The sequence below is a fragment of the Haplochromis burtoni genome, unplaced genomic scaffold (genome assembly GCF_018398535.1).
Source record: "Haplochromis burtoni strain Fernald_Lab_line unplaced genomic scaffold, NCSU_Asbu1 Contig_3, whole genome shotgun sequence".
Classification (NCBI taxonomy): Eukaryota; Metazoa; Chordata; class Actinopteri; order Cichliformes; family Cichlidae; genus Haplochromis; species Haplochromis burtoni.
The window spans coordinates 4,356,886-4,379,588 of NW_024582364.1; the positions used below are offsets into that span (position 1 = coordinate 4,356,886).

General features: G+C 38.9%; 1 protein-coding gene across 1 annotated transcript in view; it reads left to right on the forward strand.

Moving 5' to 3' along the window:
• Positions 1–752: 752 nt before the first annotated feature.
• The window catches only part of asic1c (acid-sensing (proton-gated) ion channel 1c), a 42,556-nt gene continuing 20,605 nt past the window's right edge, over positions 753–22,703 (forward strand). Inside the window, exon 1 of the mRNA XM_005912590.2 lies at positions 753–8,913. Within this exon, the coding sequence (XP_005912652.2) occupies positions 8,382–8,913 (532 nt within the window). The 5' untranslated portion in view covers positions 753–8,381. The remainder of the gene's footprint in view (positions 8,914–22,703) is intronic.

Sequence of the window (22,703 nt, forward strand, 5' to 3'; positions counted from 1 at the left end):
GGTTTTCTCTGTATTATTGTTGGGTCTTTGCCTGAGAATGTGAAGCACCCTGAGGCAACTGCTGTTGTGATTTGGCACTATATAAATAAAACTGAATTGAATCAAACTAAAAATTTGAAATGTCACCTTGCACTTTTAAACACCCTGGATTATATGCCTCTTCACTCGTCCTGCAGATTCTAGGACCTTGATTTACAAGTGAAATGTAAAACCTACTTTCTGAAACCAGGACTTTAGACCGCAGAACAGTCCAGTTCCTTTTTCTCTTTACCAGGATAAGCTGCTTCTGACACTGTCTGTGTTTCAGAAGTTGCTTCAGATTAGGAATGTGATATTTGCTCCTCTCATCCTGAATCAAGAGCCACAAGAGCATTGTGGCTCTTGTGGTCTGAGCATTGTGGCTCTTGATGCACTGACATCGGCCTCAGTTCACGTCCAAGTCCTTGGACAATCTTTTCTTTACAATCTTTACAAGGCTGTGATCATCTGTGTTGCCTGTACACCTTTTTCCTGTGACGTTTCCCCTCCAATGATCTAAATAAGCTTTAATAAAGCAGTCTGCAAACTTTTCAGTACTAACATTCTGTGGCTTAACCTCCTCATGGAGGATGTTGTTGATTGTCATCTGGACAACTGTCAAGTTAGCAGCTTTCCCCATGATTGCTGTTACGTTTACTGAACAAAGCAGAGAAATACATGCCATGTATACTGTGTGAAAAACAATTTACTCAAACTGTAAATTAAATATTCTAATAATTTGAAATATTTCTGATCAAAATTAAAGCAAAAAAGATTGGAATATTTCACGTTGTATGTAATGGATATTGAATATATGAAAGCTTTCCCTTTCGAAATTTTGGAATTTTCCTAGTTGGGTTGACTCAGCCTGATGGGATTTTCAATAAACATTTTTCTCTATAAGAGGTACAACACTTGGACTCAGTTAGAGCCAGCACTTTGCTAAATTTGGCTGGAAACCAAGAAAAGGACAGAGAAAGCTATATTTAGAAACATCTCTCAGACCTAGAGTGTCCATGTTATCAGTGATTTCATCAAGTGGAGCTTCAAGTGGAGCTTCCTGGATATTTTTCTTGTGTTCATGGAGTCAGTGAACTTTTGAACAATGGACTATTCACTGTAATTTCCTGGAGACCTGAGCCCTTGTTCAGGCAGGGGGGGTAAGAGCAACAGATTCAGAAATAAAAGCTCCAACAATACCATGTAACACAAATTCCACTAAGTCAGCAAATTAAGATCCTCCCCTTCATTATCCAGATAGCCCTGGAGAAAAGTGTCTATTATCACAGGTTAGGGATCACCTCACATACTGGTAAAAGTAACCATTGATTCGATTTTAAGATGGACGTTTAATTTTAAGTTTCATCCTCAAAGATTAGAGAATTAAAGTGCTTCCTAGAAAGTGACCTGGACTTTTCTTATCCTCTCTTGAAGCTGAAGTAGTCCGTCATTCGTCAGACTTAAAAGGTCGTCTGGTGATGACAGCACAGGTTACAGGCTTGTCTCGTGTATGACTTTGAGGAAAATGGAGTTATTCAGAAAAATAGAATATTGTCTTATTTGAGAATAAAATGCTACAGCAGTGTTCTCTGACCCTTAGACAAACCTGTGAAATTAGTTTTATACATTTCTGAAAAGTTCACTCTTTGAAGAGGCCGGATCTTCGCACCATGCACAAAAATGTATCAGATGGATTTTTTTTTTTTGTTGTTGTTGTTTTTTAAGATTTGCTTCTTGAGAGCGTTGTTTCCAAACTGCTCTCTTAAAAGGATAAGGGAAAAGTCACCTTTTATTCCCCTTAACTGTGCTTAGAGCTACAGTAATTGCTGTCTTAGATGGACAGAAATTAATTTTTGAAAGCTCTTTGAAGTACCCACAGTGAAGCTTTTCAGCCTTTCATACTCAGTGTGATTACTTTGGCAGCTGTATGAAGAACGCCGTTTGTGCCTGATGAATAACTGTCAGCATGGAGTTAGGTATTAAAACAAACTGGGGAGGGTTTCTGTCATTACTACGAAATGCAAAGATCGTTGTCTCCTCTGAAGCCGTAATGCATGTGAAGCAAAGATACAGTGTACACCACTGCATCTTTGCAAGCGCCAATTCGAGCACCTTCCTTTTGCTAATGTGACAGCCATTTTATCAAGGATTCTCCTGTGTTTGGGTCAATACTGAAATATTGAATTTCCTCATTAATCGCTGCCCATTTCCTGCTTGCCATAAGAGAAAGCAGCTGCGCTGTACACTCACTGAGGCCACAGACTCTGATTATTGCCATTTAAAAATCTGATCACTTCTTATGAAGTGAAAGTGGACCAGCGGATGGTAGCTGCAGATACTGCACTGGCATTAAAATGTGTGAGTAGTATGTAGTCCTGGCTTATTCAGATGACCAGTGAGTACTTCTGCATACGTGCAGAATGAAATAAAGGCAAATCTAAAATAGTTTTTGCACCATAGAAGCTCATGGAAATGAGGTGTTTTGATTGCAAAAAGAAAATAAAATAGTGCTGGTCAAAGGGGAGCTCTTTTGTTAAACTGCAGCTCCTTGTTTTTATTCTGGCTGCCCCTAACAAATAGAAGGTTTTGAGGATCAGTCTGTTTGCACATTTGCACAAATTGCATTCATTTTTGCTCTGTTCTGATAAACTATTTACATAATTAAGTCATCATTTGAGTGCTTAAAAAGATTAAACATCCACAGCTTCGGGCCTGAACTGTGAATGTCTGTTGAAATTCCGAAGTTGAACTGAATTAAATATTTTGGAATAATGGACTTTTGTTGGACAGAACAAGCCATTTCCTGCAACACGCCTTGGGAAATTGTAATGGACATTTTTAATGTTTAATGTTTTATGATTTACATCATTGGATCTAATGGAAATAACATTATGTGCAACCCAACAACAGTCTGTCAGTCACAGCAGTTGCATTTGCACACTTTGATGAGATTGGCAATGGTTAAAAGTTCTGGGAAAGAAGAGAAAGCAGACTATGAGTTTAGATCATTGAGTGGCTTTTCTTATTTGTTTTCTTCTGTTTTTTGTTGTTTTGTTTTTGTTTTTTGCTATTTAGCATTCAGTCCCTCCGGTCACTAAAAGACACCATCACTTAGGCGAACCCTAAAGCCTAACTCCCAGAAGGTTCGGGGGTCTGAGGTTTAAAACATTTTGAGATGAATTCCAGCATCCAGCTCTCACCCTGCATTTTAATGAGCCTATTTGCATACTTGTTCATCATTATCTCTGTAAAGCTTATTGATGTGAAAAGTGTTGTCACATTAATGTGTTAGCTCAGCACTTTCAAACTTGGCTCCTTTTCTATATTTTGATTTTGGAAATACATGAAAGGACTTGTCGACATGTGATGAGAGGAATGAGGAAAGACAGTTGGGCAACACTTACATAAAGTCACTGTGGCTTGAATTCTACTCATGCAGGACATTGTACCTCCCAGCTGTGACTGCTGGCCTTCCTGCCACAAAGATAGCAAGCTAATTAGGATTTTCGGAAGATTTCGGATGGGCAGGTCTGACACTTTACCTCCACAGTCAGTATTTAAACGAACCTTATACTTTTTCAAAAGATGTTCCAGTAGTCACCTATAACATTCCCTTTGTCAGATTCAGCACTGACAGTCTCGACACGGTCGGGATACAAAGTGGCTGATGAGAAGGAGGACTTGGATATCTGACATCAGTAACCATGACACGTGTGAATCCAGCCTCAGCTCCGTTTTCTTCTTGCTGTAGAGTGAAAGAAGGTGCTCCCAGGCCACAGAGAAGCCATGATGTACTGAACTGCTGATTTCTTGCGGCAGCGCATTAACCAGTACACTTAACTTAAAGCAGCTGGAAAAACTCCACAGTGTATTGATTGAGCAGTGGCTTGCACTTCACTTAGAGTGCACCTATTAATTACACGAATACACTGTGACAACTTTAGCGTTTGTTGTAGTTGAAGAAAGATAATTCCATTTCCCGAGAGATGATAAAGAAGAGCGGAGATGGTACTTACACAACATCAGTGCTGATTTTCCTGAAAGCATAATGAAGAAGTCACTAATGAATTCACAAACAGAAAGTCTCAGTGCCTCAGCAAACTGCCTGTACATTAAGTCATGGTTTAAAGATACCTTCTTTAAGTTGTTCTATCTGAACCCTTATAGTTTCACATTTTTATGCTTTTTTTTTTTCTCCTGTTGGTTGGCTATCTTCAAGGTTTAAGAGCTTTCTGGTTCCCTTTTTGTTTTTATGTACACACACGTCAATGCTCGACTAAAGTGTGCTACACCTTTAAAATATTTTCTGAACTTCTTGATTTCTTAAGAACTCCCATCGAGGTTTGAGGTTGTTTGTCTGTTATTTTATTGCATGTGTCAAATTTTAAATGGTATTTGGTGGGAAAACAACAAACAAATGATTCGTTTTTGTTGCATCCTGATGTTGCAACATAGCGTGTTGCTCGTCATTTCATGTCACGAACCCACACTCTGACCTTTTATGTGTTATTTTAGTCTGTAGAATATTTATTTGTAAAAATAATGAGCGAAATGGGCCCCCACCGGCATGCTATTCATACACCATCCTATAATATCACATTGTTTGTTTTGAATTCAGGAATAGATTTAAAAATTAAAGGGATATTTTAGCAATTTTCACTAAGCGCATTAGTTGACCTTAATCACTACAAACAAATATTTGCATATGAATGCGCGCAACTTAAAGCTTTTTGGTTCCTGCTGGTCGTTTGCTTTGTAGGCTTGAGCTTAATCTGGAGACTGAAAAAACACCACATTCTGACTGCAGTTTAGTTTTGTTAACTCTAAAACTATTCGGTCAATTTGAAACATTTTGTTCAATTCAGTAAATTTTATTACTTACTGATTTTAAGGCCATGTTAAATGACTTGACGTGCTGACTGCAGATATTTTGCCTGAATTTGTTCTATATTGACACTGAAGTTTATACATTTGGGTTGTGGTTATTTAATTAATTAATTAATTAATTAATTAATTAATTCATGTATTTATTTTGCCAGTACTTAACTGGTGTATGGATTTATATATCTATGTGCTATTAATTTATATTAATTTATGCAACTTATGACAGTACTGCTGTCCTTCTTGGACTGGACACTGTAAAAAATCATTTTAATCTCAAGAGTTTTATTAAAGGTTAAAAAAATAATAAGCAATTATTCCACCTTTATATTGTAAGGTGAAGAGCCCACTATATTAGAAAATCAGAGGCTCTCTTATGAGCAACACTTGGGAGCAGTAGTGAAGAAGAACTCCCTTTTAACAGGAAGAGACCTCCAGCAAAACAAAACTAGGCTCAAGGAGGGACAGAAAGCTACCAACAACCAGTTGAGGGGTGAGGGGAAAGAGAGAGAAAGGAGAGAAGAGAGAGAAAGATTAAAACACACAAATAGTTGGCAAGAAAAGGCAAAAAACAATGCTGTACATCTATAAACAATGACCGAAGGGTGAACAGGAAGTTTATCCCTGGATATGTGCAGCTACACAGGAATAATTGAAAAAAATCAGCTGTTGGCCCAAGAGGTTAAGTCAGCAGACTAGCCAGTGGGTTTGCAGACAAGCCTTATATTCATGGACATTACAGTTTGTGTCACACTGATCACAGAAAACGTGACAAAAAGCGTAGTGCTGGACACCTTTTTTAATCAAAGAAATGCAAAACAAAATGATAAATATGAGTGCATGTGCACTATGCATGCCAAAGTACGTACCATCAGTACTTACTGCATATGACTGATGGTGTACGTACAGTCCGTTTCCGGCTGGCACACATTAAATGATAGAGTTAGGGCTATGACAGTGTTAAGTGCATATGGGGAGGTAACAACTTAATTAATAATGTTAGAGCTCTTAAAGCTGCACCGATCAATATTTTTACATTAGCCGAGAAGTAAATGACGGTGAGTAATGAGCAATGTTGTTGTGTTGTTTGTCGTAATGTAACCAAGAGTCACCCTGCAGTTTACCCTCAAAGTGTTTTAGTGCCTTCAGTTTATTCATTCGGTCGTATTGCCCACAGCCTTTTCTTTCACATTCATTTCCACTGCTTTCACAAGCATCAGGAGGCAGATTTTCTTTCATGAAAGTCTGGTTCAGAATGATTCGCCTGCCTCCAAACTGCAGAGAAACAAAAATTAGCAACTAGCTGGTGAACATTGTGAAACTGTTTTCAGGTGAAGAACCAGATATTTCTCCTGAGAGTTGGTGGGGACCAAAACAGAGGTGAGAAGGAAAATTGGAGTCAGAGATGTGTTGAAGCAACATCTTAAAATTTACAGGGAGCTTGCTATTGGACTTCCAATTGGTTGCAAATCCTTTGTAACACGGTTGTTATTAGATGTGATGAATACGTTCTGCTGTTCCACCCACAAAAAGCAAAAACCATATCTGACTTTAATTTTTAATTTTTGATGATCTCCCATGTGAGGTCGTCTCCTTTTGCATCTCCTTTGCACATGCTGCTTAAAGTCCAGTTTTCACCACATATGATGGTGAGTGACGATTGTGTTGGTGTAGCCAATAATCTCCTGCCTTTTTAATACACTATGAGGGGGGCACACAATGGCATGTACTGCAGAGGAGGCTGTTGGGCTGATTGGGGCCAGACCTCGGTTCCCACCCAGCTCTCGTCACTCATGCAGATTCTTGGCATGGAACTCAGGTCATTTTCTCTGTGCACAAGTTTTAGGTATTTTGTGAAGTTATAGACGTACAAGTGGAAGTATTCAGAACAGGATTTGAATAGATCGATCTAATAATGTTGGCACACTGTGCTGAAGTGCTCAAAGAGACAAATAAAAGTCACCTAATAATTTTGCTGGGTTGCTTAAACTTTTAGATGCACATATCATGAATACAAGACAATACGACTCACAGAAGTCAGCTGTCACTTGCAGCAACTAAAGGACGTAAGTGCACATAGCTGAATAAAGAAGAGGAACAATAAAGTGAGATGGAAGCATCAAAAAAGCACAAAGAAGTAGATATAAATCAGTAAATATAAGAGATTACTTAGTAGGGAAAGAAAGCTGGTCTGAACTGGTTAACCAGCCTTGTTATAAGTAGTCCTGGCAGGCCATTAAAGCTGTGGCTGAGGTCCCAGCATCAGTTACCTTATTAACTTTGCTTTAAATGAATGCTCCTCTAAGCTGATCAATTCTAGTCGAGACAGATTCTCGCCAGTGTGAACTGAAGTAGCCTCAGGCTCACATTCTGCAAATATACACCTCTGTGCATGAGTTAAAAAATATGCAGGAGGGCGCATTAATAATTGATGCAGTTACAAAACTCATGATAAGGAGACTGCGGCAGGACAGAAGAAGATGTTTGCTTTAAACTTAAAGGATCAGGTACATGTGTACTGACAAGAACTTAGTGTACTTATTTTAACCCATTTCAATGGTTTAAAAGAAATAAGTCAGATATGTATGTTACCCTCTAACATAATGCTTTGTATGTAAAAAAATAAAATAAAATCTTACCAATTACACACTTCATAACATGATTAACACGGGTGTCATATTTAGATTCTGTCAGGAGGAATTAAAAGTTAACTGAAAACCATGAAGGAGCAAATCTTTGACCTTTCAGAACAATCCCTATGCAGGTGCTATTAAAGAAAGCACTAAATTATTACTCCAGTGTAGCTTCTGAGGTGTGTGGCATCTCAAGCTAAATGTGAAGCTAATTGAGAATTCATCACATGTTGTAGCTTGAAAATGTCAGCTGGCTGTCAAACAGCCATGTTTTTATCTGCATGACATCATATTTATGATGTCTCCGAGGGTTTTGACCGGCTGCCACTGATTAAATGACAGTGAATCATTCAGTTTGAGATAAAACAGTAAAAGTCTCCAATGCAAGTGTTAAAGGGAAGTATTCACAAGTTAACACAAATAAATGTCTGGAAGCTTCCACTAGAAAATGAATTTTAACAGAAGAGAATAGTATTTGAGTACCAGAGGTCAGTAATGTGCTTCACTTTTACGTTTGCCTTTCTGCTGCATCAATCTGGACTCTATCCACTGCTACCCGCGAGGGAAGTGAGGCTTACTTCCCAGTTGAAACTCTATCTCTTGCATTCAATGTGCCCTCTAAGATCTTATTGTGGAATGGTTGATATTACAGTTCATTGCTGCTTCCCAGCTCCAGATATCCAACCCTTTCCCCTCCCTCGGGTGGGAAAGGGAAACCAGACACTGTCTTGTCCAGCCTCCCCTTGGTTGGCTAAACCTCTCTGCTACCATCAGTTTTTGTTAGGGCACCGCTGCAGCCACACGACATCTGACAACCGCAAAACTTGACTGAGGAAAAATTTGGAGAAAATGGGAGCTCCAGAGGAGGAAGCGCCACGTCCCCCATCAGACATCACTGTTTTCGGGGCCAACTGTACGCTCCACGGCCTGAGCCACATATTTCTGCCCGGTGGAGTGACTTTCCGGCGGCTGCTCTGGGCTGCTGCATTCAGCGCCTCGCTTTCCATCTTCCTGCTCCAAGTGGCCGACCGTGTGATCGAGTATTATCAATACCCCCATGTTACAATTCTGGATGAAATGGACAGTCCCGTCATGTATTTCCCAGCCATAACCCTCTGCAACTACAACACCTTTCGAAAGTCCCAGCTCCGGAGGAATGATATCTTCTGGATGGCTGGACTCCTGGGTGTGGAACAAGGAGACTTTGATGATTTCATGGCCGCTATAGGGCAACCCACAGACAGCAACACCAAGTTTTTCCCCAGCAAGACCTTCAACATGCTGGAGTTTGTGCAGAGGACTAGTCATAACATAGAGGAGATGCTGCTTGACTGCAAATACAGAGGCAAGGACTGTGGTCCAGAGAACTTCACCACAGTAAGTAAGGCTCCTCATGTAGGTGTCACCTCTTGTGTGATCAGTGTAGCCACTCAATCATTTAGGGCTAAAACCAAAAAATCCCAAACAAGATTACAATGAGAGGTTGAACATGTTCTCTCTGCAATATTTCATAATGTCTCAGCAGGTTAATTGCTGATTCATTAATATTTAAACAAAATATTTAATGGGAAGTGTCAAATTGTGTGTTAAAAATCTTTAATTTGAAATTATTAATAGAAAGCTTGAAAGCAAAATTTGAACAGAAACAAAGCCTCAGGCAGAAATACCAACAACTGTGAGCTGTTCAATATTCATTATAAAACTACGATTCCAGCGCTTCATTTTGCCCGGGGGTGAAGTGAAAAATGAGTCTGTTTATGTTTCTAAACACCGGGAGATCTGCTCAAAGACGTTACATTTCCAAAATGAGCACTGTCATGATGTCATGATGAGCATAATCATTCAAATCAGATATCGTTAGTAGAGGAGACATCACTTTGATTCAAATTATGCTGTCACTGCGTAATTTAGCTTTTTTTTCTTAACATAATCCCTACTTTATTTTTAAAAATACTAGTATAAATGACATGTTTGTGAAAAGATAAAGTAGCTTTAGGGAGAACAATGGGTACGTGGGTGGAAGAGGAAAAGTTTCTGAGGAATACTAATAAAGCAGCACTTTATCTCTGTTTACAAAGCAGGAATGTGTTTCGTTCGCCTTTATAGTGATGCCAATATTTATGCTGGGTCCAGTTCTTCACTTTGTGACTGCTATTAGCTGTAATTTTTCTTGAAGGAGAAATGAAAGTTACTTTCTTAAAAGTGTCCTCCGAAACGTTTAATCTACTGAGGTGCCATATGGTTCAACAAATCTCTGCTGGCATCATGCATCATGCATTATGAAGCAAGCATATGCTGTTTTCAAGACCAGTAGGGTTTTTAACACGTTACTGTTTTTCTTTGTAAATACCTCAGAAGGATTGTCGTCTTCATCGTAGTAATGGCACCAAATGTTCTAAATATTTGTCTCCGATCACAAAAATCTAAAGCACATAATGTCACAGGAACAATGTCATTGTAGAGATGAAAAGGTAATTTGTCTTAACTTGTGTGCCTTCATTTTTTATTTTATTTTTTTGTGAACTCCAGTTTTTCCTTCTCAATTTTCAGGTCTTTACGAAAGAAATAAAATTATGTCAGCAGAATCTGAGCGGAACTTAATCGTCCTGCTGCAGAGACAGGGGAAGGATTGTATTTCGATGAAATGGGCCATTGATTTGAGTGATGAAAACCCAGCCTGAGACGGGTGTCTCATGCTGCACAGTTTCTTTGGGAACCAGCAGTGAAACAGAGGCAAACGATTTATACTAATTACCTAGCTGTTCTAATGTAGCGCTACTGTTGCTATTTATTTATTTTTTTTGTTAGTGACAGTGATTCACATTAAAAGTAGAGGTTTGGCTTTTCAACTCAAACCAAACCTGACACCTACTATGAAGACTTGCACATTTAAATGACTCATCAGGTTTGAGTCATATTCTCAAAAACAACACAGCGCATATGAGCTAATAAAGATGCATTTTGATATTGCTGTGATCAGTCAGATGACCTTGGCTTCTTCATATCCCTGCATACAAAGGGCACATTTCAGCTAAATGTCAGAAACTGGAGATGCTCAGAGGGCCTAAGTATAGAGGGGACTAATTAAAGATTCATAGAGCTGCCTGAATTCCCCCTTCCTCGATTCCCTCGGCCTGCTGATCTTTCTGTGGGAGGCTGAGAGGCAGGTCCTCTCATAGGAGATAAGATGGGATGGAATTGAGATTACCCATTATATACTTCAGCAACATCAACACAAAATGACTCACACAAGGTCTAGACAACATCCGACAATTAGCTCTGTGTATGTGGAAAAACCTGAGAAAATATATGCACTGAATCATTCAGATACCTCTGCTGATGCACTTAATTGATCCATTTTGGTATGGCTTTTAAAAGGACATCATTAGAATAAACATACGGCTCGATTTTCCTATTTAAACCTCTTAGTACAAAGTTTTGCAGCTATTCGACCATATTAGTTGTAGCATACTAATACTTCACTTTAGTTTGATAACATTTTTCAGATGTCCTTTCGGATCTATTTCAGTACATGCATGCGTGTACGTATGTGTAGCATTTTAGACAAAGTAACAGTGGCTGGAGAAACTTGGCATGCCTGACAGTGACAGGAAAGACCAGATGTTTCAGCTAATGAGCTGGGTATGGGTGCAGTCGTATTGAGAAATCTCATAGGGGAAATATCAGCGCCCCCAAGTGCAATCACTCCCTTTGCATCAAGTAATGAAATATTTTTTGGGGGGAGAGATGCTGTAATTTACTGGTGGAGAACGACTCTCGTATATTTAAAAGCTGGCAGATGGTAGAGGCTGGGAATGTTCTGCCCATGCGGTGCTCTAAATATACATAGAAACATAGCCTTGAATGTCCCTGGATCAGTCTGTGGTAACAAGCCGTGCTCAGATTACAGTTTTTGGTAGCTAGGACGCTGTATATGACACAACATCACATTAAAGAAAACCATTTTTAGATTATAATATATATGATTTGCCAAATAAGTGTCTTGGTGGAGGCTTTACTTCATTATCAAATTAATCTCATGCCTCCATCTTGGTGCCTTACTGTCTGTGAAGTGGCGTGTGATTGATTACCTCATTAATACTCAAAAGCGTAAGCACCCCAACACACCCTGAATCATTGCTGTGGATTAAGCCTGCAAGACTAGCTCACACCAAATAAATCATCTGTCATTGTGTATATGCAGGATGCATGCCGAAGCTGGTGTAATATCATTTCAATCGATCACCAGCTCAGCACTTTAGCCGGCCCATGCCACTGCAGAGAGCTGATCCTAACATGTTTATCCCGTTACGCTTGATCTTCTATGTTGTCACTGAACTTCCCGTAGATCTATTCGTTTATGGTGTAACAAAAGACCTTTGGTTTAAACTTCCTTTTTAATATTACATTAAGTCTTGCCTGCCAAAGCTAGAGCCAGGAGCTGGTGTTTTACTTTATGCGCTGCAGTATTGTCTGGAGGCTGATGTTGGCTTTGGAGGTCAAAGAAAAGAAAAAGGTGAGTAAAAGAAGCAGAAGACAGGATTGAGTGTCAGAGATGCAGACAGAGAGAGAAAATAGGCAACGTGGAGAAAAGTACAAAAGAATAGCTCCTTATACCAGAGAGAGGTGGAAAGGGTGAAAAGCGACAAATAGATCTGAAGGGGAGCGCTGACACAAAATGGAAACAAATGAGAAAGAGAAAACAGAAAAAGAGGCTGCGCTGTGCTTAGATTGAGGTGGGACTGGGACTCAGCTGAGCACTGACACCATCACTGTGATTCAGCCTGCTTTGGAGCAGAGCCAGTGCCTCGATGCACAACTGGAAGCATTAGGAGAGATGAAAGGAAGAAGGTGTGTGAAGGAGCACAAAATTACACTGCTGCCTAGAGCATGAAAAGGAGAGTAGAGATAAAATAGAGTATAGTGCAAACAATGAAATAAACAAATCTGACGCACCGAGCATAGATGACAGGCCAGATTACAAATACTTAATGTGTTTATTCCAGTACTCAGTATCAGAAAAGATTACTGTGAAAATTGCTGTTACTCTAAGTGCAGCATTGGCAGTCCAGTCAATGGCACTGAGGAGGAATACTGAAGGAATTCATGGAGGGGATGCTGTGCGAGGGTGCTTTATGCTGACTTGCACATCCGGCATACGACCATAGGCAGACATCGGAGGTGCCCGTTGACAGAACCTCTTAAGTTAATTGGCTTGTTAGGTGGAGACACCGGACACAAATATGGCTCTGTCCAAAACCAATAGAGCCATTATGTTTTGTTGTAGATTATCAGCCTCCTGGCATCATGATATTCAAACAACAGCACGCATTGTACTCCCAAGTTTTCCTAATCTACTGAACACAGATGGAGCACAAATGACTAATGGTTCATATCACAAGGTCTTTTGATTTTTGATTGCCTCAGAAGTCATATTTAGTCCACTAATGGCCTCTGGGATCTACATCCTGGTCTCTTAGCCAATATGTTATGCACTGCACCTTTCAAAGTGTGGAGTTGCTTTCTGAGATTACTCTTCAAGACTATTTGGTCAATATCATAGACTGTATATAAAAGATGAACCCACTGGTTTGTGATACCTTGTTGTGAAACATCAGCATTAGTAATTTGGCCATGTTTGTGCCATGTTGTTGTTGTTGTTGTTTTTAAGGCAGAATTGATCATATATGGACAAATGGAGTATACTGCATAGCTCCATTAAACTGACACCATCACCAGGTATTATTGCTAAGTAACATGCAAATGAATGATCCGCACAGCAGGCCATCTATTTTTTTCTTTCAGATAAATCCACTAAAATATCTGAAAACACCACAAACATGCTGCAGAGATCCAGTTCAGTCAATTAACAGGGGTGAAGCCTACTAAGCCTACCAGTGAGTTAAAGTGGAAATGGCCTAACTTTAAGCCTTAATGCAGTTTAAATAGTAAAGCTATAAAATAATTTATCACCTTTTTTAGTCATCTTGAAGAAATAAATTACCCATAAATACCAAAATACTTTTTTGTACCAGCATGTGAACATGTTTACATTTCTGCTATTTTTGTTACTTTGCATCGTCTTAATTTTTCAACCCGTTGCACCTTTAGACAGAGGAGCTTAGACATCACCTATTGTTGGAAATGCCTTATTATTAGGCCACACCTCTTTCAATACAGGTGTTTTCACTGCCACGAGTATAAACTTGTATACAGTCAAGCACCTAGTAATGCAGTCTGCCTTAACAAACATTTTGAAAGATAATGCCGTTCTAAAGAGCTCACTGGATTCTGTGAGATTTCTTTCCTCCTAGATGACTAAGTGATTTTTATTTTTGTATGTACTGTATGTTTGTATTTATTTTTTTTTTCAGACTGCAGTATAGTAAGATTTAAAGTAGCTGAGTAGCTTCAGGGTTCACCTGAAGGTTCTGAAGGTAAATGAAAGAGAATCTAATATCTAAATGAGGTCTGTTCTGTGAATTGCCTCTAAATTTAACTTATGGGCTTCTTTCAGTACCGAGCCCTGGAAGAGAGGCAAACTGACAGTTTTATTAATGCTGAGAGTTTTAAAGTCGTGCTGCTATGGAATGTAAACGATGCAAAGAAACAGACGAGACATTTTTGTCTGAGACATATATCACCATATCGTCAGCATACATCTGTAAACCTGCCCCATGACTGTGGTGAATGATTTATATATTAACTGAAGTGGAGTGTTAGAGAGGTTAGAAAGGATGTTTTTTTCATTATTAATAACAACTCAGCGATTAATGTGACATGCTGAGTTAATAACAACTCAGCCTGTCACAGTCAGATATTATAAACGCAGTGTGACATGCTGCATATGAATGCATCAAAACACTATGTAACTCATTTATATCACACACACACACACATGCATACTTACATAGGGTCTTAGCCTTACTATATAAAGTGCCTTGAGGTGACTGCTGCTGTGATTTGGTGCTATAAAAATAAAAATTAATCGAATATAGTTTTATAGGTTAGAATAAGTGATTAATTAGTATTATTAACATACTGTTTTCAGTTACAAAGATTTCAATCTCTGTAAGGTTGTCAGAAAATTAAATTTAGAAATCATACGACTAAGAATGTCATGATTTTATGTTGTGATTATGAATTGCAGCAAGTCAGCCACCAAGTGTCAGACCACATAAAGTACTGAGGCACCAATGTTGTGGTAACTCAGTAAGTGCACAGCTCCAAAACTCCTCTGGCATCCTCTGGCATCTGCACAAAAATTCTGTGTCGGGAGCTTAGTGTCATGGGTTTTCATGGCCAAGCAGCTCCTGTAGGAGTAATGTGTGGGTGCCCAGGTACTTTTGCCCATATAATGTACTTCATTGTTTGTTTTTTCAGTTGTGGTTTTTAAACTATGAACGTGTAATTGGCTTTCAAAATTTGTATTCTGTAATAAAAGTCCTTTAAATGCTGGCGAGGGAGAGATTTGGTGTATAGCCTCAGGAACGTTTAAGGATATGCTTTTTATTCTTAACACATACATGAGGAGGGCAAAAAAAGTTCCTGATGGAATGCTGGGTTACACTGTGGCAATTTTAGACTGCTGGCAAGTGCTTATCCCTGAATGGATTCAGGGTACCAAAAGCCTCCAGCTGAGCAAACAAGATGTGGAAAAAAAGACATTATCCCTGCAAAAGTACCGGTGAGGAAATTCAAGGAGTGAGTTTATCAAAGTGTGACTGCAGGCTGCAGAGTGAAAGCTTGAGTGACAGCGTTTCTTGGATTCTGCCTGGAATGGAACAAGGGAGAAAGACAGCAGGTGTAGCCAGCTGCATCTGTGTTTTATTGATACAGACTGCATCTGCCCTCCACCTGGTTTGCTTGGGAGGATATACTGTACATATGCTGCGCCAGAGATCTTTGTAATTACTCTACATTTTAAATAAGTAATGGGAGGGCATGTTTTTAACTGAACCAGAAAAAAACATGCTGCCTCAGCTCAACAAAACAGCACTTTTTTTGGGGGGGAAATGTAACAAACAACAAGGACTAACATTTTTATGTCCAATAAATGTACACTGAATATGTTCCTTCTGAGCAGCTTTGGTGTATTTTTTGTTTAATTAATTTTCCTACAAAGTGTATGGCAATATTTCTTCCTTTTGATGAATTTTATATGAGGCATTTCACAGTATAAGCCTCTCCTAGCAAAAATATCCACTCAGGGTTTCCGTGCACGACTGGTGCAGCATACAAAGTGGCTGTGTGAGAGGTTAGTTTCATTTAGAGGCAGGCCACAAGATGTCTCCCTCTGCTAAAGAAGCTGCCCGTCCAACAGAGTGACAGTCTGATTGCAAACATTTCTGCTCTGTCTGGCTGTCTCGTCCAGATTTGCATTTGTTTGGTCATTTTAAATCACAGTGTCTCTCAGCCTGTCTCTCAGCTGGCCTAAATCTAAAATTTGGAAATTCTCAGAGAGTTTTTCAAGTTTTCATGCAACGCCGAGTCTGACATGCTGCATAGCAATGAGGAATCCTGACCTCATAGAGAAAATGTTATGCTACTCAGTGTGCTCCGGCTTTATTTATTCAAGCTCTAAATAATATAAATTTTTATCTTAAAACTTTCAAGGCTGACACTGAATACTGTTTTTCTGTCAGTGCGGTTTGGCCTGCTGATTGGAACATGTGCTGAGTGGAATAAATCAAACACGTTGCAGTCGGTGTAAAATGCAGTTCAAAGCCAACACAGGGTCATTTCTGTTTATGCATTAATCCTTTTGTCAACTGAATAAGCGACTGTTTTGATAAGCTTTAGATCAGTTTAGATTCTCCGAGGCTGACAAATGTTCTCTGATCTCAGCTTATCAAATGTTTAGATTTGTGTCTGACTTTAATATATGTTATTTGACTGGCGTTACTATAAAGGAGGCGATCCCGAACTCTGCGGGGGAACTTTATATGATCTAATCAATACATCTTTTAATTAAAGGAAAACTATATATAATGTGCATGAGAGGGAGAGATTATTTAACAGACTGATTAATAATACATGTACTATAATAGCAGCATCCTTTTTATGTGCATTTTCAGTAAGCAGGCATTAGGGCATTGGGACAGATGAATTAATTATTTTCATTATTAATTAATCTGAAAGTTATTTTCTTGGTTAACTGTTTGCGCTCTCTATATGTTATAGAAGACTAAGAAATAACGAAAAGCTGAAAACAGTGTTTGGCATTTTTGCTTAAGATTTTCCTAAACAGCTCATAAATACCCTAAATGACTAATCAGCTAATTAGCTAAGCTTTAATAGTGAGTGCACATTAATGCTGGGCATGTCTTGTGTCCAGCTTCTTCTCTTCCCCAGCTGCACTCTGTGAGGTTGTGATGTGCATCTAATTGCTGCCAGGATTTCATTTGGTGTTGAACATTCTCACTGGCCCTTGAAGGAGCTCTCCCCTTTACTCAGTCAAAACTCTGCTCCTCCTCTAATGAGACCGCTGGGGTTTGCCTCGGCTTTGACATAAAAGAGGATGGTTAGTGTCATTCCCTGACAGCCTGAGGGATCACCGAGTTGCTCTTTAAGTCGGGCTAGTAATACAAAAATCTGAAAGAATAGATATTTCAAATGGTTCTACTTTTCTTTGAGATGCTTATTTGAATTTGGTAATTTTTCTTATTACACCATGCTTCAGTACTGAGACACAGTTTAAATACATTTTCATCCAAAGGATGATAACAATAGCAGTGTGTGAGCAGCAGACGTTTGTTTTCAGTACGGAGGATAGCAATTTTATTGGTAAGAAAAATCATTACATTTTGCCCAGAGTGCTATATATTCTTGTGTCAGTGCAGCACTGTGTTGGAGGGGATATTTTAATTAAATTAATGATTTGGGAAAGAGTTGACAAACAAACAGAGTTATGAAAGTTTTTCATATTAGAAAAAAGTTTGAAATCATTGCAGTGCTGTGATTACAGTCTGACACCAGATTTAAAGCTTTTGTCTTTATATTTGTCGTTAGCCCGGGAGTACAAAGCCCCTTTTTAATGCGATTATGTTGCTCTTCAATTCAGGAAATCTATAATTATTTTACACAAAAATTTATACAAAGAATAGTTACATTTGTCCAGTATTTACTTTTAAAGCTACAATACCTACTACTATAAAATCCCAGAATTATCAACTGACTCTAGTTTTAGTGTTTTTGGCTGAGCTCTGACTGTGAGAACAGCAGCTCCGCCAATCTGCTGTTCAAACCTTCTGTTTGCAAGGGGCAGCCAATCAGAGGGAAGTTGACTTATAGCGAGGGTGGCAAAACTAAAAAAAAAAAAATCTGCATGAATGAAAAATGAAATAAGATTTTCAAACTGTGAGTCATGCAAAGCCATCTAGTAGAGACCAAGAATAAAAAAAGTTTTAGCCGGAAAGAAGCATAATAGGTCCCTTTTAAGTACACGGTTTACTTTTGTTTGAAAATACCACATCGAAAAAAGGATGGATAGCCGCTGTCAGACAGAGAGCACATGTTAAGAGAGTAAAGATGATTGTCATGTATTGCTAGTGCGTAACCTCTGGAGATCAGAGTAATGAAATTGCGTTTTGGTTCAAACTGCTGACGAGGGATGATTCTGAGACCACGGGAGCAGCCTGCCACACGCCTCCAAAATAAATGAGCTCAAGCAATTAACTTACTAGTTAAATGCGCTTCATATCTATTGGCATCTTTCCAAAGACGATGAGAATAGAGGAAGTCTGTACAGCTGGTCAATAAATGGAGAAACAAGGCAGATAAGACGGTATTGTTGGGTGTCCTACTCTGCTGCTACACATACAGCATTAGTATTCTTGTTCTCCTTATTGTGCCTGGGTGACTTTACTGGGTGTGAAACAGAGGTTGTCAAGTGTCGTGTCAGTACAAATCAAATATCAAAATTTGACTGGATCGCTCTCACTGAAAAGAGCTCGTCATGTCAGTCTAGTTTTCCTGCCATGTTGACATTTATTTATTTACTTACTTACTTACTTACTTACTGATTTATTTATTTATTTATTGGGGGGGGTTGCTTGCCCTATGATATTAATGGGGCACATTAAACCTGGATCTTTCCAACCTGTACAGGTTTCTCAACCAATTCTATTATTCAATTTCTTCCTGATTTCCCTGAGTATACTTTCTCATATGTGCATATCCTAAATTTGTTAGAAGTCCCCCCCCCCCCACTTCGCTTTATTATCAGTCAGTCTCTATCACCTGGCTGCATGCCAGAATACTTTAAAACAGTCAGCATTTGTCTGTTTTAAGACCCCTCCCTGTATCCCACTGTTTTAGACAATTATAGGCCAATTTACAAATTGCTGTTCATTTCTAAAATCCTCAAGAAAGCTGTTGCTCATCAGCTACTTGAAATAGGGTAACAATATGTTGATAAATTCCAGTCTGGTTTTCAACAAAATTATAGCACTGGAACAGCGATACTTAAAATTACTAATGAGATTCTTATGAGCTTAGATAAAGGTAAGTATTCCATTTGAGTATTGCTTGACTTATTCGCCCTTCATTTTTATTTACAGATTATAGAGTTTCTGGGTCAGTATCTCTGGCACTTCTCTTTCAAATTTCACATTTATAACTACATGTCCTCCTCAGCACCCCTGATATGTGGTGTCTCCCAAGGCTCAGTTCTTGGTCCAGTTCACTTTTCTTTCCATATGCTACCCCCTGGATTATCTACTAAATAGCTTCAAAGGAATCTGCTACTGTTGCTGTGCTAATGATACTTGACTGTAGTTTTCTGTTAAGCCAAACAATGAGCAATATCTGCTCAGAACATTGCTACTACTCTTGACCAGCAAAGCTCATCCAGTCTTGTTTTCTGCTAAACTGCAAATAAAAATTAGCCATTAGCTAGTACTGGCTTCAAGTGAAATTCCAGTAAGACTTGCATTCCAGGGGTTGGCCCCTGGGTTGCTCTTATTTTGAAACCAGAGGTGATTATTTTGAAGCTCACAAACTTTGTGTAGTTGTGTAGTTTTATACAAACTGTGAAGCACTTTATAACTGTGCGTTTTGAAAAGCACTATGCAAATAGTTATTCTAATTAAAGTTAAAATTATTAAAGATACCCTATTTCTCCAATTAAACGCTTATCCAGTTATTTTTATAGAATAAAGTGGTTCAGATATAAGGCTAAAAGAAAAGCAATACTGGGCATCTGTTGTGTCTGGAGGGCAAAAAGGATGGTTGGTGCAGACATGACATATAGTAGCTGTTAGAGCTAAATTCAGCCAATTAATTTACTTGTTTTGCTGCTGGAAAGCTAGAAAGGACACAGAGGGAAAATAACCATTATTACTGTATTGAAGCTTTAACCTTCTCTATTCTTTGTTTTTCAGTATCCAGGCATTCATTAATCTTATCAGACTATTAATATCATGACTTTTGAACACAGAGGAAACAGTGTTGCTTTATTTTTGTAATGCATTTGTAAATTTGGCTTTAATAAAATGGCTGGGTAGAAATAGATTTTATATAATTCTTTCTTTGAATCACATTTTGCTTCTTTGAAGATTAATAAACGACCTATATTTATCCTGCACTAGTCAGAAGCTTTGTTTTTTTCTAATCACACCTACACTAACGTATACTTTGCTGTCAGCACTGATTTTGAGGACAGCACAAACCAAGACAGAATAATTTCCGATGAATATCTTGACGCGATCACCACAGACAGCACGATAATTTAATAACACCACATGTGAAAATAGAAGAGATACCACGGATAAATTAGTGGTGTTTCTTGGCACTTTAAAGTAGATTTGATGGCTGCTGGGCTGCTTGAAGTGCCACGTGTCTAATTCAATGTGACATATCAGACTTTCCTGTGGATTACGTGCAAGCATTTATTTTGAGCCCATTTTGCTCTTACAGGGGTAATTTGACGTTTATCTGCTTAGGTGTGATGCAGGGTTTTGCAGACCATCATCTATATGTTGAAGCGTCGTACTGCCGCCAGGTGGCAGTGTCAAAAATATGTGGAACAGTTTCTTTTAATTGTGTTTATGTTGTTTATCTTAGCCCCTTCCCCAGAAAAGACAGAGGTTGTAAAGAACTCCTTTGTAGGAAAGTGTAACCACTTTAAAAAAAACAAAACAGTAACTGATCCGCAGCCCTCGTCAGTGCTTTTTATAAATGCTGTTTTAGAAGCTATGTCTAGCTACTCCCTTCTTCACAAGGGGTCCCACAGTGGGGAGATGTATTTGAAGTAACATCAGATTCCCTTCCTGACACAACCCCAAGGGGTTAGCTTCTTCTGGGACTAAAGCAGGGATTGTTTGACGATTGAGTATGACGCTGGAGCCAGTTAGCTTAGCTTAGCATAAAGCCTAAAAGATCAGGTGAGGCTAGCCTGGCTCTGCCCAAAGATGACAAAATACTCTTAATATCACAATGAAATCATTTCATATTTATATGGATGATAGATTTTAGTTGGCTGTCCAAAGACTGTCTATACTTCCTTAGAAATTACAACCTGAAAAAGCAGAACGTTAAAACAAACTGTTGCCCAGCTCAGGGCTGATGCTCTGAGCTGATGAAGTAAAATGACCATGATATGTACATCAGATCTCAGTTTACTGCTCATCAAGGGGATCATTTTAGTGTCAGGTGTAATAGTTTGCTTTGTTTTTGTTTTATTAACATAAAAGGCCTGAGAAATTTCTGTTTGGTGTAAATACATCTCTTCAGATGCGGTAACCTCCTGGATTCTTGAGCAGCCAGGGCAGGGCTAGCCAACTGTGCTTCGCATTTACCCAAATACTAATCTCTATGCACATGAATCTGCCTGTGAAATGCACATTATCCCAAATAAATGAACATAAATGGTAGTTTATGTTGCTGAGCGCTCCTGTTGCTCTTGTCGCCCTTCTCTTTATTTATCTCTTGGAAGATTAATGATTGTATCCAACAGTTGGACGGTGACCACTGGTTGCATGCAACTTATTACAAGGCACTGTGGGATACTTTAAGTCCACTGCAGAGGGACAGCAGCTGTAATTTCAGGAATTAGCTTAAATTATTAAACGATAGCCGATCGGTTACTTGAATTCTTCATTTGTAATATTTCAGCCTTTTTGCAAAAAGCCAGGTTTATGCCCTCAAATACTGAAATAATTTACATGAATATGTTATTATTGTGTTAACAGAATCAGTTGGTAGATCCTCTCTGGCATTTAGTCAGTGAAACCCAGACTCTACGAAGCCCGAGAGTCATTTACACTCGTTTGTGTTATATTAAAATAAGTTCATTCCAATTATTTTTTATTAGCTCCCACCATCCAAACCTGCAGATGACACCCTCTGGTCTAAGTCTGCGCAGTAATAAAACATTTTTTCTTTCTATTTTTAACTTTGCGCAATAATTTTTTACAACCATTTGTCACCTTAGCTTTGATCAGGTTACCCAGCCAATACTCGCATTACAGATTGAAATTATTCCAGCTAAAATAATGGGGGGAAAGTATCACTTTCTGCCAAACACAGTCCTCTGTTAGTCTCACTAAATGGAGCAAAGCACCTTTAATATCAGCCAGAGCCACATCTGCATGCAGCAGGATGTCAGCCCTCATTACTCTGCATTTGTGAAATTAAACTTGAAACTGGAGCAAAAGAAGATCACAGATCGTACTGTGACATATTTTTCTAACACATTTTAAAGGATATTTAGCTGTTTTTCTCCAACTTGCTGCCTCCCTTTCAGTCTTCAATTATATAGACATATCGACCCATGAGCGAGCGATGCTTCAATATTAAAGAACTTCAGACTTCATCTTTTTTTTTTTTCTAGAGGAATTTCTTTAGCACAATTATTTGTACTTTGATCAATACCACCACCAACCCCCTCCTCTCTATACCATTGGAGGTGCACTTCATCACCGGAGGAAAACAATTTCATCCAGTGGCTCCACCTCATTCTCCAGTCGACTGTAGAGGGAGTGAGTAGGGGGGCAACAAGCTTTATATTCCTTTCTGCGGGCTTCAAGTCAACACACTAAAAAGCATCTCTTCAATCTGTGGAAAAAGGGAGGAGTTGGGTTCTGGGCAGCTACTGCACAAAAAGAGAAACCACTGAAATCTGCAAGTATTGTCTGGCACTGGAGAGGGGGGATGGAGGAGTGAAAGATC